This window comes from Pan troglodytes, chromosome 10 (genome assembly GCF_028858775.2).
Source record: "Pan troglodytes isolate AG18354 chromosome 10, NHGRI_mPanTro3-v2.0_pri, whole genome shotgun sequence".
NCBI lineage: Eukaryota > Metazoa > Chordata > Mammalia > Primates > Hominidae > Pan > Pan troglodytes.
In genome coordinates, this window is record NC_072408.2 from 44,041,586 (window position 1) to 44,060,696 (window position 19,111).

Sequence of the window (19,111 nt, forward strand, 5' to 3'; positions counted from 1 at the left end):
GTGAGAAGTGATTGAAGAATCTAATTTGCTGTTCTGAAGAGTGAAAGAGAAGTTGAGGATGACCGCAAGGTTTCTGGCTTGAGCAACTAGAAAGGATGCAGCTGCCATTTCCTGCAATGGGGAAGGCTGAGGGAGGGCTAGGTTGCGGATGTGGGAGCCCGGAGTTTCACTTTTGGGCATGTTAATTATGCCAATTAAATATTCCAGTGGGGATGTCAGGAAGAAGGTTGAATAAAGTGCGGAGTGCAGGGGAGAAATCTCAGCTGGAGAACTATGTTTGGGAAACATCAATACACAGGTGATGGTCAAAGCTAGGAGATGGGATGGGATCATGCAAGGAATTACCATGGAGAGGGAAAAGAAGGCTGCAGGACTGAGCCCGAGGTCTGCAGGGTTTAGAAGGGAGTGGGTGATGGGAGGGCAGCAAAGAGGCTGTGGAGGGGACGGCAGCAGGGGCCAGGAGAGCGCAGGTCCCTGGTTTTGCAAGAGGAGGGCAGAGCATCAGATTCAGCTGTGTGGTTATAAGGCAAAGGTAGTGGAGTGTTGGGGGTAAATGCCTGCTTGGAAGGGGTTCAAGAGGAATGGAAGGACAGGAATCAGAAATAGTAGCATAGAAAAGGTAAAAACAAGCAAAGAGAGAGAGATAGAATGTAGCTGAAGGGGGATTCAGAAATTATTTTGGGGCCGGGCACAGTGGCACACGCCTGTAATCACAGCACTTTGGGAGGCTAAGGCAGGTGGATCACCTAAGGTCAGGAGTTCAAGACCAGCCTGGCCAACATACAGAAACCCTGTCTCTACTAAAAATGCCAAAATTAGCTGGGCGTGGTGGTGGGCACTTGTAATCCCAGCTACTTAGGAGGCTGGGGCAGGAGAATTGCTTAAATCCAGGAGGCAGAGGTTGCAGTGAGGCAAGATCGTGACACTGCATTCCAGCCTGGGCGTCAGAGCAAAACTCTGTCTCAAAATAAATAAATAAAATTAAATTAAAAATTAGCTAGGTGTGGTGGCATGTGCCTGTAGTCCCAGCTGCTCAAGAGACTGGGGTGGAGGAATGCTTGAGCCTGGGAGGTGGAGGCTGCAGTGAGCTATGGGGACACTACTGCACTGTAGCCTGGGCAACAGAGCAAGACCTTGTCTCAAAAATGTATATATATTTTGGGCTTTTTTTCCTAAAACGGGAACTACAACAGCATATTTGCGAGCTGATGAGAGTGACCCAGCAGAGAGGGAAATGGATCAGGTAGGAGAAGGGGGAACTGAGGGAACAGTGTCTTTGTTGAAAGAGGGTGGGATCAGTGCACAAGAGGGAGACTTCAGACAGCTCACCCATCCTCGGTTCATCCTTTGTTCTATCCCCTCTCCCGCCAAGGAGTGAGCTTAGGGACAGGGAAGGAAAGCATTTGGCTCTCATGCCCTGCTCAGGGGTGTGCTCCCTGCCTTGTATCCTTGCCTTTCCACAGCCTGTGGAAGTGGGAGGAGATCTGCTTTCAGGTCCCCACTTGGCCTCCAGAGGATTGCGTGACCTGGGGCCAGCCACATCTGTCTGGCACTGTTTTATCTGCAAATAATACCTGCTTAACTGGGGTGCTGTGGGGAGTGGGTGCCAGCACTCCCTGCTCAGCTCTGCACTTTCCTTGTTTTCTCCTGGAGCCTCCGAGCTGGGACCTGCTGTCCCCTCCATGCCCCAGTGCTCTCCATGACTGCTGCAAAATGAATTCCTGACTCCCTAGCGAAAGTACCTCCGCTGTCTCTGAACCTCCAGCATTCTTTCTTTTCCTCTTTTTTTCTTTTTTAGCTATATGACCTTATTTTTTTTAATCTATCAACTGTATTTATTCCTGTAATTCTTCATTTGCACAGAAAATCAACAGTTGTCTCTGTTTTAAGGGTAATACAGGCTGGGTTTTGTGCTCACGCCTGTAATCCCAGCACTTTGGGAGGCTGAGGGGGTGGGCTGCCTGAGCCCCGGAGTTTGAGGCCAACCTGAACAACCTGGTAAAACTCTGTCTGTACAAAAACAAACAAACAAACAAACACAAACATTAGCCAAGCTCGGTGGCATGTACCTGGCACCTGTGGTCCCAACTGCTAAGGAGGCTGAGGTGGGGGGATCGCTTGAACCTGGGAAGTTGAGGCTGTGGTGAGCTGTGATCGCGCCACTGCACTCCAGCCTGGGCAATAGAGTGAGACTCTGTCTCAAGAAAAAAAGAGCGTAGGCCGGGTGTCGTTGCTCATGCCTGTAATCCAGCACTTTCGGAGGCCAAGGCAGGCGAATCATGAGGTCAGGAGTTTGAGACCAGCCTGGCCAACATGGTGAAACCCCATCTCTACTAAAAATACAGAAAATTAGCTGGGTGTAGTGGTGGGCGCCTGTAATCCCAGCTACTCAGGAGGCTGAGGCAAGAGAATCACTTGAACTCAGGAGGGGGAGGTTGCAGTGAGCCGAGATCGCACCACTGTACTCCAGCCCATGCGACAGTGTGAGACTCCATCTCAAAAAAAAAAAAAAAACAACTCAATATTTTTATTTTAAAATTTTTTTTTAAATAAAAATGGGTATATTTATGGTATACAAAATGATGTTTCGAAATATGTACCCATTGTGGAATGGCTAAATTGAGCTAATTAACATATGCATTCCCTCACATACTTATTTGTGATAAGAACACCTAAAATCTACTCTCAGTAATTTTCTTCTTCTTCTTTCTTTTTTTTTTTTGAGATGGAGTCTGGCTCTGTTGCCCAGGCTGGAGTGCAGTGGCGCGATCTCAGCTCACTGCAACCTCCGCCTTCTAGGTTCAAGCGATTCTCCTGCCTCAACCTCTCAAGTAGCTGGGATTACAGGCACCCGCCACTACACCCGGCTAATTTTTGTATTTTTAGTAGAGATGGAGTTTCACCATGTTGGCCAGGCTGGTCTCAAACTCCCGACCTCAGGTGATCCGCCTCCCTCACCCTTCCAAAGTGCCAGGATTACAGGCATGAGCCACCACACCAGGCCTACTCTCAGTAATCTTCAAGTATACAATGCACTTTTATTAACTCTAGTCACCATATTTAACAATAGATCTCTTGAACTTACTCCTCCTGAAATTTTGTCTTTTGACCAACCCTTTCTTCCTTCCTTCCTCCTTCCCATTCTTTCATTCCTTTTTTCCTTTCTTCTCCTCCCTCTCTCCCTCCCTCTCTTCCTTTTCTCCCTTCCTTCCTTCCTTCTTTTTTCCCCTCTTCCCTTCCCTCCCTCCCTCCTTTCTGAGGAAACACTTTGTTTTCTCTTCCCTGTTAGCTGATCAAGTCTGCAGGCATGGGTCCCAATGTGGTCTGGTTTGCCTCTCAAGCCGGGAGTCATAGCTGGCACACAGTGGCTGGCACACTGAAAGTATCATGGAAGGAAGAATCATGCAGCCACCCCATGGCATCCTCTAGCTCATCCCTAAACATGTGTTGAGCCCTACTCATGCTAGGCCCCTTGCCAGCTCTAGGGCAGCCCCCAGGCAGGTTTTGAAGGCTATTCTCTGGCCCAGAACTGGGGAAAGAGGTTCCTGTATGGTAGGTGCCAGGGCTGTGGCAGGTGACCAGTCTTCCAGAGTCCCCTTGTTACCCCTCCCTCTCCTCTTGCAGTAACTGGGGGGTTGGCATGAGGGAGAGGGCCTAGAGGAGGGGGCACAGTCCTGTTCAAGCTCTGCCAGGCAGCCAGAGACCCCCTGGGGTACCCGTTGTAAGCAGTAGACAAAAAGCCTGGGACAAAAGGCCTGTGGGAGCCTTGGTGAATAGATAAATGAGATTTCCATAAGGGAGGCCGACAATGGGATTCTCCCTTCCAGCCTCTTTGTTCCAGGCTGAGATAATGGAGCTCAGAGGAGGCTTGCCCAGAGGCATGGCCCCTTCTCCACACCGGCCTGGAGCCGACTCACAGCTGCCCCTCCTTGCCTACCCTGCCCCCAAGCCCAGTTTGGTCCAATCCCTTCCCTCCCCTATGGGTGACGGAATCCAGAATCAGAGAATTTCTGGAAGATCCGGAAGGAATCTTGGGGGTCTCCTTCGGGGGTTGGAGGAGGGTGTTGATGCTGTGTTGTTGGGGTTTCTTCCTACCTCACCCTGTACAAAATTTATTTGTGTTTCTAATGAGAAAGGAAGGTTAGAGGTCCACTGATCTAAACCAGCGGTCTCAATGGACAGATGAAGAAAGTGGAGTTTAGTAAGGTTAACTCACGTCTTGGCCATGATCACAGAGTGACAGCTCAGGGCATTTGCTGCCCCAGGAAGCCAGGGTGGGCTGGGGGGATACCTACTGCCTGCATTGGGCCCTGTGCATGGAGAGCCTGTGGTCCTCAGGGATGGGAGAGGCACCCACAGGACCCGAGGGCAGCAGGACCACGGGGGAGATAGGTGCCTGAGTGTTCTGGCCAGCTGTGAAGGCTGAATCATCTCTCATGAACCTTGTAAGACTTCCTAAAAATGAGGGGAGGGGTTTTAGGAATGACTTTACTCTTCCATCCCGTAATTCTTTCCGTAACTATTGATTGATTGCCTGTGAGTTTGAAGGACTTCGTCCTGTGGGTAGAGTCAAGCGGGGTTCCAGCTTCCTATGTGCACAGCAGCACTTCACCTTCAAGGTCTGCAGAGAAAGAGCTGCCGCAGGAACAAGACCTTGCTCCCCAAACCAGGCAGTTTGAGAGAGAGAGTGTTTTCTCCACAGAGTCCCAGCTACCACCTGGGAAAACCACAAAACCCAAATAAGGAACTGTGTGCCCAGCCCAGGGGTGTGTCTGGTTATCTGATGGCCCTTCCCAGGGAAAGACAGGCTCTACTTGGGCGTTTTACCGGGAGGGGACACAAATTCTCCTGCCTGCTCTGAAGGGTAAATACACAGCACTCAGGGGCAGAGCCACTGTTTCCACAGGCCCAGGAAGTGAGTGTTGGTGAGTGTAGGTGTGCAGTGTGGAATGACTCAGGCTATTCTCTGGCTGTAAGAACAAAGGGCTGGGCCAGAGAGCCCTTGTAGGCAAGTGGTTCAGGGCCTGGGCTTTGAGTCCTGTCTCCACTCTGTAACAGCCATGTGACCCTGAAGATGTGTTAATCTCTGTACCTCAGTCTCCTCATCTGGGGAGGCGATGGGGATGACAATAACAGTATTGATCTCAGAGCTGGTACGACGGCTGCATTAGAGACGTAAAACATAGAACAGGCGCTGGTTCTGTACGCAGTGCTTGGGTTTTGGGGAAATGGCGTCAGCTACTGGCCCGTCATATTAGAACTGGAAGGAACCTCTTTTCACAGAACATTCACCAAGTTTCCCCAGCCCCGAAGAGAAGTTACTTGTTTAGTGTCACTCAGCAAGGTTGGGGCACTGCTTGGGTTCTGAATTTGTAATTTGTGCCCCACACTGGACTGTGTCCATTATATACATTATCTTTAAATCCTCACTGCCACTCAGCATGACATACGTTATGCCCTTTAACAAATGGAGAAATTGGCTGGGTGCAGTGGCTCAGGCCTGTAATCCCAGCACTTTGGTAGGCTGACGCAGACAGATCACTTGAGGCCAGGAGTTTGAGACCAGTCTGGCCAATATGGCAAAACCCTGTCTCTACTTAAAAAAAAAAATACAAATAGAAATGGGGAAATTGAGGTTCACTGAGGTCAGGCAACCTGCCCAGGGTCACACAGTGTGTGTTTGGGCCTGGATTCAAATTAGGTCTCTGGGATTCAAAGCCTATACTTTCCCCCATGTCCTCAGGGCCTTTCCTCACCTCCAGCATCACTGATCATTGGAGTGTGACTTGTGAACCTGGACAGGAGACATGGGGTCCCCGTCCTGGGGAGATCCTTCCTGAGGCTCCTGTGGGAGGCAAACTGGCAGCAGGCCCAGGGTCTCTGTGTCAGAGCAAGAGGGCTGTAACTGGCCTGGGGGTGGGGGCAGGGAGACAGCATTTTCCACCTATAGCGGGCTAGGGGAGGAAGGCAAGGCCTGGCAGGCCTGGGTCTGTCAGGAAGCATCTAAGTGAGATCACACTTTAAACATGTGCGTGCCAGGCACAGGCATGAACATATGCACGTGCCTGCAGCTGCGCACATCTGTACACATCCCTGGTGGTGTGCACATACATGTTGGTGTGTATTCAGACTCACGTGAGACATCGTTCTGGGCCTGTGTGCAGGTAAGGCAATCTCACCCACTCTTCTCAAACTTCTGCCCTCTTCCCGCCCTTAGGTTGGGGCTGGTCCTTTGGCAGCTGAGTTCTTTCTCTTAGAAGGGGTTAAAGGAAAATGTAGCGCTATGGAACTAAGTTTAGCAGAAGTTGCTGACCTGGTGCCCTGCTTCCCGGTTAGATTTTTTTTTTTTTTTTGAGATGGAGTTTCGCTCTTATCGCCCAGGCTGGAGTGCAATGGCGTGATCTTGGCTCACTGCAACCTCCACCTCCCAGGTTCAAGATATTCTCCTGCCTCAGCCTCCCAAGTAGCTGGGATTACAGGTGCCTGCCACCACGCCCGGCTAATTTTTTTTTTTTTTTTTTTTTTGTATTTTTAGTACAGAGGGGTTTCACCACGTTGGCTAGGCTGGCCTTGAACTCCTGATCTCAGGTGATCCACCCGCCTCAGCCTCACAAAGTACTGGGATTACAAGCGTGAGCCACTGTGCCTGGCCCCTGGTTAGATTATTGAAAGGATCTCTAGTGGATGTCATGTCACTGCATGTAGACAATGATGCCTTAAAGAAGGAAGAAGGGAAAAAGGGATGAGCTGGTAGCTAGTGGGGAACCCAGGGTCAAGAGAGGTCATTTTGAAGATGAGAATTAATCAAGCTAACTGTGTGGGGGGGGCGGGCCCGGCACCTAGGAGGGATAATTGATGGGGCCGAGAACTGGGGTGGATGGACCCTGAGGCCTTCTGGGTGCAAGATGGATACAGATGTAGATAAAGGTAAAAAGAGGGCCAGAGGTAAGGGAGCTTTGCCCAATGACTTCATTTTTTGCCCTGGCTAAAATGGGAGGAAATTTACCTGGAGTGGAAGGGCCAGGTAATGAAGGGCCAAATGAAGACTGAGAGTAGAGATCAGGTGGTATAGATAAGAGTGTCATGGACAAGGTCCCCTCTCTGGAAGGGCGAGAGGGTCTGAGCCGTGGAGTAGAGGAGACATCGTGGGTATGAAGCTGGCAGGATGGGGTGGAGGACTGGAGGTGGCTTACTGGAGTCCACAGTTGCCAAGGTGGAGCAGTTCTCAGTGACGGCCAGGGCCAGAGGATCTTCGTTGGCGGGTGGAGGTTTCAGTAAGGATTGCTGAAGGCCAGGCCAGGGGCTGGTGAGAGGGAGCCTGGCCCAAAAGTCTGGGCGATGAGGGACATCACTGACAGCTTTAGGAGCATAGGGGCTGGTGGTGGGGAAGATGTGTGTGGACAAGTCCAGATCTGAGTCTTCTTCATTTACTGTGTCTGTGCCCTTAGTGGGTAGGGTGTCACTCTTTTTCCCCGGCTTGTCCAGTTTAATATGTTCAGGGTAAATGCTATCATCAAGGTCAAATCTCTCTTTCCATATTAAGTAAGGAAACAAAGCACAGAAAATAGTAAATAGAAAAAAAAAACAGATTTGTGGTCTGGATAGTAACACAATACTTGCATTTGTGTAACTTTTGTTTGTTTGTTTGTTTGTTTTGAGATGGAGTCTCACTCTTGTCGCCCAGGCTGGAGTGCAGTGGTGCCATCTCGGATCACTGTAACCTCCGCCACCCGGGTTCAAGTGGTTCTCCTGCCTCAGCATCCTGAGTAGCTGGGATGACAGGCACCCGCCACTACGCCCAGCTAATTTTTGTATTTTTAGTACAGACGGTGTTTCACCATGTTGGCCAAGCTGGTCTTGAATTTCTGACCTCAGGTGATCCACCAGCCTCGGCCTCCTAAAGTGTTGGGATTACAGGCGTGAGCCACTGAGCCTGGCCAATAACTTTGATGTTACCTCCTAAGACTCTGCAGCCAGAACCATTTGTGATTTCTGATGTTCCAGGAAATTACCCTCTTTCACACCAGGTAATGCCTCTGATCTTTGGAGATCCTGCTCAGCAAGAGCTGGAGGGCTGCATATCTGCCCCCAAGGACCTCACACTCAGCTCTGTTACTCTGCTCCCTCCTGCCCAGTGGCCAGCATCACCTCTCAGATGGGGGCAGGACAACCTCAAGAACTCAACATACCTTCCTTTTTAAGCTACATTTTTATGGCTCATGCCTTCCCTAGGGCAGTGGGGATGAGAGTAAATAGCTTTATTTTCAAATGTCTTCTCCCACTGATGTCAGGTCACAGTCACCTGAAGTAGAGAGCATCAACAGGGGTGGGGTGCTGTCAACAAGCTGCTGCTAGGAAGGCCAGCTGTGGAGAACTGAGAAGCCACCGGGTTATCTTCAGCTTCCTCTTCGACTATATACACCCACTTTCAAAGCTCTGGTGACCCAAAATTTCTTGGTGTTCTCTATGGACTCGAAGTATATGGATGGTTATGTAAGTTGTCCACAAGCCTTTCCAACAGGGCACAATTCACAATTCCAGTGCAGCAGACACCAGATTTATGAGCTTTCCAGAAGGTGGCAGTAAAGTGCCTTGAGGAAGGGAATATGGTACGTGAGCTAGCGCAGCCCTGGCTTTCTGAAGGCACTGTGCCCTGCACCTTTGAAGGTGTTGTTCTTGTGATCTGGGATGCCCTGCTCACTTTAGCCTGTCTGGTCGACTTGATCCCTCACTTTTCATGGTCCAGCAAAGGCACCACCTCCTTGGGAAGTTGCCCTGAGCCCCAGTGCCCTTGGCACATACCTCTGTTTTCTCACTTCACAGAGGCCATTGTCTACCTGTCTTCTCCACCCGACTGACCCATCCTATTCACCTTTCAATCTTTCCCCATGCCTAGCAAAACACTTGGAATGTGCTCCATAAAAATCCGTTGAAGAAAGAATACTGAACCTATGAGAATACGTGAACCTGTTAACTTGTCTTATCAAAAGTTTAGCTTTGAGAAATCATCATCGGCATCGACTGTTGCTGGGTGTGCCATGGGCCTCTTAGTCTTTGAGATATTTTATCAGGCTGGCCCACAGGAGCCCTGTGCCTGGGTAGAACCATTCCCCAAGCCCCAGATCCCCTTACCAGAGTGTTTGGCTCACGCTGGGAGGTGCTAAGGGGGTGTCAGGAACAGCCAAGGAACATCTCCGCTGTGTTTACAGCATGGATGGCAAGAAGGACGTTGTTTATTACATCTCACAGGTCTGCTTCCTGAGGACCACGAAAAAAAGTTCTATGATCTCTAAGACAGGAACACTTTTGCTTTGAGTAATGGTGTTTTTTTACTTTGCAGTGAGTCTGATGACCTCTCCCTATTTGGCTACTGGGAAGCTCAGAGACAAATTTGTGGTCCACATCCTATGATGTGCATTGTTGTGTATTAACTTTCCCCGGTCTTCTCCAGCATATGACCTATTTATTCTACATATTTTTGTATTGTGGTGAGACCTATTGGGAATAAAGCAGGTGGCAGCACCTGCCCCAGGCATACAGCCATTACATGCAGCTGGGTCTGGAATCCAGGTGCTCTGACTTCATCAGGCAGAAGCCAAAACCAAGTGGGAAGGAAATGAATGCTCTGGGTCAGCCACTGAGGTTTCCCATGGATAAGGCAGTCCCACACACGCCAGCATCTCTGACCTCGGGCCCAGACGGGGCCTTGGAATCTCAGAATCTCAGGAAGGGCTGAGGTGAACAGAGCATTTAGGAATAACAAACTTCTGGGTCACTAGGCCAGGGACTCTGGGCAGGCCTCATACAACTCTTTACATAACCCTGGTGCCTCTGTAGTGGCCAGCACACGGTAGGTGACAAACATCTCTTACTGAGCGAGCTTCACTTGAGTTTGACTATTCCGAGGGCTGGGATGTCCCGCCCATTGTCCGATCCTTCATAGAAAGTAAGGATCACGTGTCCTGCAAAGGACATGGCTGGAGTGGCCAGGACAAAAATAATAACCATTGCCTACAAGGTGAAGTTAGGGCCAACCACATCATTTCCAGACCCCTTTGGGCGCTGAGGAAAATATTTTCAGACAACTTTAATCGTGGGACATAAGAAGTGTATTTGGTGCCTGGAGGGAGGGCCCCAAGAGAGTGGGGCGGTAGGTGGTGGATGCCGGAAGCCCAGCCTGTCCAAGCCGCAGTCTAGGCGGACTGGCCTATGGCTAGCAGTGGCCCACTGGGTCCTCGGTGGCTAGACCTCACCAGACCTCCTGTCTCTTGCCCGCAGCTCTGTTGAAGATGCACTGGACACCAGAACACGCCCAGCCCCTCAACCAGTGGCCAGAGCAGCACCTGGACGTCTCCTCCACCACCCCGTCGCCGGCCCACAAGTTGGAGTTGCCCCCTGGGGGTCGCCAACGCTGCCACTACGCTTGGGCACACGACGACATCTCAGCCCTCACTGCCTCCAACCTCCTAAAGCGCTATGCAGAGAAGTACTCTGGGGTCTTGGATTCTCCCTACGAGCGTCCGGCCCTGGGCGGGTACAGCGACACCTCCTTCCTCAACGGCGCCAAAGGGGATCCCGAGCCCTGGCCAGGGCCGGAGCCACCCTACCCCTTGGCCTCACTCCACGAAGGCCTCCCAGGAACCAAGTCGGGCGGTAGCGGCGGTTCCGGGGCCCTGGGGGGCTCCCCAGTTTTAGCCGGGAACCTCCCTGAACCACTCTACGCCGGCAATGCGTGCGGGGGCCCATCGGCGGCGCCCGAGTACGCGGCCGGCTACGGCGGGGGGTACCTGGCGCCGGGTTACTGCGCGCAGACGGGCGCCGCGCTGCCCCCGCCGCCCCCGGCCGCGCTCCTGCAGCCCCCACCGCCTCCGGGGTACGGGCCCTCAGCGCCGCTGTACAACTATCCCGCAGGGGGCTACGCAGCGCAGCCCGGCTATGGCGCGCTCCCGCCGCCCCCAGGCCCACCCCCGGCCCCCTACCTGACCCCGGGCCTGCCCGCGCCCACGCCCCTGCCCGCGCCGGCACCGCCCACCGCCTATGGCTTCCCCACGGCCGCGCCGGGTGCCGAATCCGGGCTGTCGCTGAAGCGCAAGGCCGCCGACGAGGGGCCCGAGGGCCGCTACCGCAAGTACGCGTACGAGCCCGCCAAGGCCCCCGTGGCTGACGGAGCCTCCTACCCCGCCGCGGACAACGGCGAATGTCGGGGCAACGGGTTCCGGGCCAAGCCGCCAGGAGCCGCGGAGGAGGCGTCGGGCAAGTACGGTGGCGGCGTCCCCCTCAAGGTCCTGGGCTCCCCCGTCTACGGCCCGCAACTGGAGCCCTTTGAAAAGTTCCCGGAGCGGGCCCCGGCTCCTCGTGGGGGGTTCGCCGTGCCGTCGGGGGAGCCTCCCAAAGGCGTGGACCCTGGGGCCCTGGAGCTGGTGACGAGCAAGATGGTGGACTGCGGGCCCCCGGTGCAGTGGGCGGATGTGGCGGGCCAGGGCGCGCTCAAGGCGGCGCTGGAGGAGGAGCTGGTGTGGCCCCTGCTCAGGCCGCCCGCCTACCCGGGCAGCCTGCGCCCGCCGCGGACCGTCCTGCTCTTTGGGCCGCGGGGCGCGGGCAAAGCGCTGCTGGGCCGCTGCCTCGCCACGCAGCTGGGCGCCACGCTGTTGCGCCTGCGCGGCGCGACCCTGGCTGCGCCGGGCGCCGCCGAGGGCGCGCGCCTCCTCCAGGCCGCCTTCGCGGCCGCGCGCTGCCGCCCACCCTCCGTACTCCTCATCAGCGAGCTAGAGGCGCTGCTCCCCGCCCGGGACGACGGCGCGGCGGCAGGGGGCGCGCTGCAGGTGCCGCTCCTGGCCTGCCTGGACGGGGGCTGCGGCGCGGGGGCTGACGGCGTGCTGGTTGTGGGCACCACCTCGCGGCCCGCGGCTCTGGACGAGGCGACCCGCCGGCGCTTCTCTCTCCGCTTCTACGTGGCGCTGCCCGACAGCCCGGCCCGCGGGCAGATCCTGCAGCGGGCGCTGGCCCAGCAGGGCTGCGCGCTCAGTGAGCGGGAACTGGCGGCGCTGGTGCAGGGCACGCAGGGCTTCTCTGGGGGCGAGCTGGGGCAGCTGTGCCAGCAGGCGGCGGCCGGGGCGGGCCTCCCGGGGCTGCAGCGCCCCCTCTCCTACAAGGACCTGGAGGCGGCGCTGGCCAAGGTGGGCCCTAGGGCCTCTGCCAAGGAACTGGACTCGTTCGTGGAGTGGGACAAAATGTACGGCTCCGGACACTGACGGCGCGCGGGGGAGGCCGCGGGAGCCGCAGTCCCTCCGTCCCCGCCGCCTCCGCGTGGGAGGGATGTCACTGACTAAACCCGGCTGGCAGGGGCTGGAGTGGTGAATGTGGGATCGGGGACAGGAGGGGTCTGCCGGTGGATTTTTTTTTTTTTCGTGGGAAGGAAAATGCTTCTGCCAGGCAGATGCCATATGCGCCGTGTACTCAGGTTTTTCCTATTTATTGTGGACTGGAAGCTCGCCATCTCCGCCCGGCCGACCGGGCAGATCCGGCATGGGCTGGCACCCGGGGCCTTAGGAACTCCTGCTCTCTTGCCACAACGCTTTTGTCTCCTCGCTATCTGAATGGCACCCTCCTTCTCCCTCACTCTCTCCATCCCATTCTCTGCATTCTCTTGGTTTTCTCTCCCTTTTGCTTTGTCGCTGACACCCCTGCCCACCCCATGCTGGCCCTGTTTCTCTCCTGCCCCTCCCTCCCCAGCTCTCCATCCCTCACCCTCTGTGCTTCTGTCTCCATCCCTGGCTCTCCAGCGTCCCTGGCCTTTTGGTCCCTGAGCTTTAATGCCTTTCCCTGCCTTCTGTTCTTATTTGGACTGCAGTGGCCCTTTGCAGGAGCTCTGGAGGCCCAGGGGCTGAGGAGGAGGGTTACCCCTCTACCCATCTGAAACCTAGGGTCTAGGGGGATCAAGGAAAAAAAGTCCCCAAAGAAGGGGAATTTGTTGTTTGTTTTTGAGGGGAGATCCCAGAAATGTAGCTTGTTTCATATTTTAGTCTTCTTATTTTTGTAAAATGTGTAGAATTTGCTGTTTTTCTTTTTCTTTTGACAACTCAGGAAGAAACTGACCTCAGAAAGAATGTTAGACTTTGGCTGCTCTCCTGTGTGCCCCTCACACCTGCCCCCTCCCCCCCACTCCATCCAGGGGACCAAATTCTCCCAGACACTCAAAAAATGAGACTTACGGGGAAGGGGAGAGGAAGACCCAGAGGCCTCAGTGAAACCCCAGCTATTCCTGGTCAGAAGCAGAATGTATTCCTAAGGGCTCCCTCCCCAGGGCCGAGGCCTAGGCATGAATGTGGGGAGTGGGCTGTGGGGTTTGAGAGAAGGGAGGCCTTATTCCTCTCCTGCTGCTCCCCACCCCCTGCCCCACCCAACCCCTCCGCTGAGTGTTTTCTGTGAAGGGCTATCCAGAGTTAGGATGCCCTTGCCCAATTCCTTCCTGAGACCCAGAAAGTAGGGTGGGAGGGCCTAAATGGGAAGGTGACCTAAGCAGAAAGTCTCCAGAGAGGTCATGTCCCCTGGCCCTGCCTTGGCAGAGGTCCCCAGTGACTTATGCTAGGAGGATTCCATCTGGGTAGACAGTCTGGCCACAAAATCAGCTACTGGACCTCAGCCATCTCTGCTGGAGGCTCTGAGGAGGAGTGAGCATCCCTCACTTGGGGGGCTCTGTGAGGAAATGTGCCTTCGCCATTCCCCCGGAGTCCTAGGTCTGGAGCTCCAGGGCTGGGAGAGGGTGAGGGAGATGGGCAGGGGCGTTTTCTCTGACCTTGGGGGCTTAGTCTCAGTCCTGCCTGAACTTTCCACTAGGCTTGGAACCCTTCCAAGAACCATATTTCTCTCCTTCCCACCAATTTTCCCTTGATGAGGCTTTAGCAGTTTGCTCCCACCACCCCCAGCCCATATCACAACTCTGATCTTAGTCCAAAGCAGGGGACACGCCCCCCCACCACCACTTTTTCTCTCTCCCACCTCAGCCTCCTGTGCAGTTCCTTGCCTGCCCGTGCATTTCTTAGAGTCTACTGCCTCCCCTCTGGCTGGAAGGGTGTCTGTGGGGGACCTTTCAGGGGCCCTGGCACCCAGGGCCTGTGCTGGCCTAGAAGTGCTGACCAGAAGGCTGCTCTGTTCCCCTCCCCCCCACCCCCGTTGCTTTCTGGCCCCCTCTTTGGAGCCAGCCTCCCACAGGGCTTTGGTGCCTCAGAAGCAGTGGGCTGCCGGGTCACAGCCGCAGGCTGCAAAAGACCCTCGGAGGGAGCATGGAGTGAGGGGTTCTCTCTCAGGTGTGTATGTATTGGGGGGTGGGGGGGTGGAGGGTGTCAGGGAAGTTGGGGTGGGATCCCAGCCTTCCCTTCAAGAGGCAGGGAGCTCTGGGAGGTGGAGTCCCCACCGCTTTCTCTACTAGGCTCCTCCTGTTCCCCAGGCTTGGGGAGCTTTGCACAAGGAGACTGCCCCCAGCCTAGTGGCACCTACCTCATGGGCTCTGGGGCAGGTAGGGGAAGGGCCAGTCCAGCTCTGGTAATGTTGGGGGGAGGCATACCAAAGAATCCAGGGGCAGGGAGTGGGGAGGGTGACTTCCGAGCTGGCCTCTCCCCTTCCTCTACCCAGACTGGGGCTGGGATCCTCTCCTCCCGCTGTAACCATTTCTACCTCATTTTGCTGCGTGTTGTACATGGACGTATTTATCTCCTGTCTGACGATGCTCTGCAGTTGTGGTCTGTCTACCTCAGAAGAGACTGTATTTTAAAAGAAAGTATTACACAGTATTAAAGCGATGACATGTGGTTTGCAGAAGATTTCTCGGGGGCAGTGGGATGTGGGAGTCCTCTGGGAGATGTCTGGACACCTGGGTATGCTGGTGCCCTGGGCGGGGTGTTCCTAATCCCTTAGTAACAAGGAGCAAGGACTCCTGTGACTCACTGTGATACAGTGAGTACCTACAGGAATGGGCACTGAGGCTATGGGGAAGAAGCCATGGGTAAGGGGCCTTCCTGCCGTTCTGAGCTCTGACATTCAGCACTGGGGCAGGCTCATTGTATCCCCAGAGCCACAAAATAGGGGGGCAAGGAAGGGCTCACATGTTTGTTGAATGAGTGAAGAATGCATGGAGGAAGGGGGTTGCTGAAGAGAGGGAGGAGCCATCCAGAACCTGCAGCAGCCTTCATTGAATAGAGCTAGGGTTATACGTGTATTCCATTCTCAGTGGAGATAAAGTGGATAGAGGGCGGGGTGTGGAGATGGCCAAGTTCCAATGTTTCAGGTGACGTGGTGTCCTTTGTCTACCATCCCCCCATCCATCAGTCCCCTAATTCTATCTGTGACAGCTCATCGTAAACTGGGAGACTGAACAACCTAGGAACACTTGCTGAAAAAGCTCTGTAGAGATGTCAGTGAGAGATTTGGACCCACAGCTCCTAGGTCCTTGAATACTCTAGGCAAGATTGCTGAGCATGCGCAAGAGCACAGGGGAGTAGTGCACCCAGGCTCCCTGCTATGGCTCACTGCACACATACAGGAGGCAGCGTGAGCATCAGGGAGACCCTGCAAAGCAAAGAGGACACAAATGTGAGTGTGCCTGGAGGTGGGGGCTCTAAGGCACTGCCCCAGAGTCCATTACCACAAGCCTCTCAGCCCTTGGAGGTCCAGACCCACCTGCCCCCACTCCTCTATTTTGCACCTTACTGTGTGCAGACATTGGGCCTGGCACTGAGGATACAGAAGGGGTCAAGCACAGCTGCTATTCCTGGAGCCCATGTCTAGGTGGGAAAAGCTCAGAAATTGATCATTTAAAAATACAACTGGATAAAGCTGCTGGGGGTGGGGGACCACATCAAAGTAGTCTTTATATTCATACACCTAGTGCAATTATCTGGTACATACAAGACATTGAATAGATGTTTCTTGAATAAATCCTCTAATTTCCAGATGAGTGCCCTGGTGGAGGATGCACAGGTTATCTTAAGAATGCCAAGAAATGGCTGGGGGCGCGGTGGCTCACGTCTGTAATCCCAGCACTTTGGGAGGCCAAGGTGGACGGATCACTTGAGGTCAGGAGTTTGAGACCAGCCTGGTCAACATGGTGAAACCTAGTCTCTACTAAAAATACAAAAATTAGCTGGGCATGGTGGTGCACACCTGTAGTCCAAGCTACTTGGGAGGTTGAGGCACGAGAATCACTTGGACCTGGGAGACAGAGGTTGCAGTGAGCCGAGATCATGCCGCTGCACTCCAACTTGGGTGACAGAGGGAGATTCTGATACAAAACAAAACAAAACAAACAATGCCCAGAAAAGATCCTGACTTGTGGTGGTCTTGGTGGGGTGTCAGGAAAACTTCCTACCCAGGAGGGGAGGGGGATAGCTGGGCAAAGTATGGAGGCTGGAAACTGCATCTTACGTGCTGTGCCACGAGTCTTGTTGTGTTACAAGATAGTGAGGGCAGGAATTGGAGGAGTGAGGCTGGAGGAGTCAGCGGGGACCTCACTATGGAGGGCCTTCCATGCCCTGTTAGGAGCTGGGGCTCTATGATGAAGCCTTTGTGGGAGTTTAGGGGGCCGAGGACAGGACTGATTTGCAAGTTAAGAATTCACACAATGGCCCTGCTTTGTGGCTCATGCCTGTAATCCTTGCGCTTTGGGAGGCTGAGGCAGGAGGATCCCTTGAGCCCAGGAGTTCCGAGACCAGCCTGGGCAGCAGAAGGAGACCCTGTCTCTTAAAAAAACAAAAAATTCACACATTGACTCAACAAATCTTTACTGAACACTTATTATGCCCTAGTTGCCATGGGGACAATGTATGGACCTTGCAGTCTAGTTGGGGGAGACAGTAAAAAGTCCGAGCTGCAGTGTGCTGTGGGGCAGATAGGAGGAGTCCCTAATGGGGACACCACTAAGGGGTGTGACTCGGAGTCAGGGAGGGCTTCCCAAAGGCGCCTGACAGCAGGAGGAGTGCAGGCCGCGATCAGAAGGAGAGCCAGAGCCAAGCTTCCTTGGGGGAAATGGAATAAGTGCAGGTAGGCAGGGCCCCAGTGTTGGGGGGCAAGGATGGGGGCTGGAGGACCAGCAAGAGAGGAGGAGGGTCTGGACTTGCACTGGAGTGGGAGAATGGGATGATGGATTCATTTAATAAATACTAAACTTTAGTATTTGGTAGACAAGAGGAGAATTTAGGAATTGAGGCCAGGCATGGTGGCTCATTCCTGTCATCACAGCACTTTGGGAGGTGGTGGCAGAGGCGGAGGCTGGAGTTGGAGACCAGCCTGCGCAACACAGCAAGACCCCTATCTGCACAAAAGAAAATAAAAAAAGAGAATGTAGGAATTGATTGAATATCGAAGTTAATGGAGAGCAAGGGGTCTAGGGCTTTTCATAAAGGGGAACGGTTAGGGAGTACATGAATTAGAAGAGATGTTGGTAACTTGTTCAGTTTGAGGTATTAGTGGCTATTAGGAGGCCTAGGGCAGGAGCTACAATGTAAAGGCCCAGAATCCTAGCCTCCTGGGGGGCTGAGAACCCCCTTCCTGGGTGTTGCAAGCCCTCTTACCCCAGTTCCTGAGTTTCATGAAACCCTCCAACAAGTGCCATGTCGGAGTCCCCGTCTCCGTCGCTGGGTGTTGGCAGCCCCCTTGTCCCCAGTCCCCTCGTCCACTAGGCTTCCCGAGTGTTCGGAGCCTCCTCCCTCCCACAATCCGCGGGCGTTCGGAACCCCTCCCCCATCGCCGGCGCGGAGCCCGTCCCCGTCCCCGTCCCCGCACAGTCCTCGGTCCCTGGTTCCCGCCAGGGATGGCGGCGCGAACTCTGGCGGGCGCCTTGGTCCTGGCGCTCTGGGTTTGGGCGCTGGCTCCGGCGGGGGCCGTGGACGCTATGGGCCCTCACGCAGCCGTCCGTCTGGCCGAGCTGCTGACCCCGGAGGAGTGCGGCCATTTCCGGTCGCTCCTGGAGGCGCCCGAGCCCGACGTGGAGGCCGAGTTGTCCCGGCTTTCTGAAGACCGGCTGGCGCGGCCTGAGCCGCTCAACACCACGTCGGGGTCTCCGAGCCGGCGGCGGCGGCGAGAGGCTGCCGAGGACCCGGCGGGCAGGGTAGCCGGACCTGGAGAGGTGTCCGACGGCTGCCGGGAGGCGCTGGCGGCCTGGCTGGCCCCCCAGGCCGCGTCCCTGTCCTGGGACCGCCTGGCTCGGGCCCTGCGGCGCAGCGGCCGCCCGGACGTGGCCAGGGAGCTGGGCAAGAACCTCCACCAGCAGGCGACGCTACAGCTGCGCAAGTTCGGGCAGCGCTTCCTGCCGCGGCCCGGCGCCGCCACCCGCGTGCCCTTTGCCCCGGCCCCGGCCCCGCGCCCCCGGCGCGCCGCGGTCCCCGCGCCGGACTGGGACGCCCTGCAGCTGATCGTGGAGCGCCTGCCGCAGCCCCTGTACGAGCGGAGCCCCATGGGTTGGGCGGGGCCGCTGGCGCTCGGCCTCCTCACCGGCTTCGTGGGGGCGCTGGGCACCGGGGCGCTGCTCGTCCTGCTCACGCTGTGGATCACTGGCGGCGGCGGCGACGGCGACCGGGCGTGGCCCGGCAGCCCCGGCCCGCTCGCCACAGTGCAGGGCTGGTGGGAAACAAAGCCGCTCCTTCCTAAAGAGCGGCGCGCGCCCCCGGGGGCCTGGGCTGCAGATGGGCCAGATTCTCCCTCACCTCACAGTGCCCTTGCCCTCAGCTGTAAAATGGGAGCACAGTCTTGGGGCAGTGGTGCTTTGGACGGTTTATAAACGTTATGAAATACCGAAAGAGCAGAGAGTTTGTTAATCCGTTGGAAAGGAGCAGCAAAGCCCGTGGGACTGCCGGTGGAAGAGGGGCTCAGGTACCAGGCTCCCAGGGTGGCAGGTGCACCGCCCAATTCTTGTCAGCTTAGCTTTTTTTTTTTTTTTTTTTTTTTTTTTTTTTAAGAAGGAGCCTCGCTCTGTTGCCCAGGCTGGAGGGCAGTGGTGCGATCTCTGCTCACTGCAACCTCCGCCTCCGGGGTTCAAGGATTCAAGCGATTCTCCTGCCTCAGCCTGCCGAGTAGCTGGGACTACAGGTGTGCACAGCCACGCCCCGCTAATTTTTGTGTT

The 19,111-nt window shown here is 55.2% G+C and overlaps 2 protein-coding genes across 4 annotated transcripts in view; both read left to right on the top strand.

Moving 5' to 3' along the window:
• FIGNL2 (fidgetin like 2) overlaps positions 1-14,807 on the top strand; it is a 30,596-nt gene extending 15,789 nt beyond the window's left edge. For all 3 annotated transcript variants that reach the window (XM_016923359.4, XM_024347841.3, XM_054663317.2), the window contains one exon: positions 10,279-14,807. In XM_016923359.4, coding sequence (XP_016778848.1) covers positions 10,290-12,251 — 1,962 coding nt within the window. In that variant the 5' untranslated portion in view covers positions 10,279-10,289 and the 3' untranslated portion in view covers positions 12,252-14,807. The remainder of the gene's footprint in view (positions 1-10,278) is intronic.
• Positions 14,808-14,906: 99 nt separating this feature from the next.
• On the top strand, positions 14,907-18,938 carry TMDD1 (transmembrane and death domain 1). Its single transcript, XM_054663325.2, has one exon. The coding sequence runs from the start codon at positions 17,582-17,584 to the stop codon at positions 18,767-18,769; it is 1,188 nt and encodes a 395-aa protein (XP_054519300.2). The 5' UTR covers positions 14,907-17,581; the 3' UTR covers positions 18,770-18,938.
• Positions 18,939-19,111: the final 173 nt, after the last annotated feature.

Excerpts from the sequence above, each read along its gene's own strand:
- TMDD1 (XM_054663325.2), top strand. The coding sequence starts at position 17,582 with ATGAAACCCTCCAACAAGTGCCATGTCGGAGTCCCCGTCTCCGTCGCT.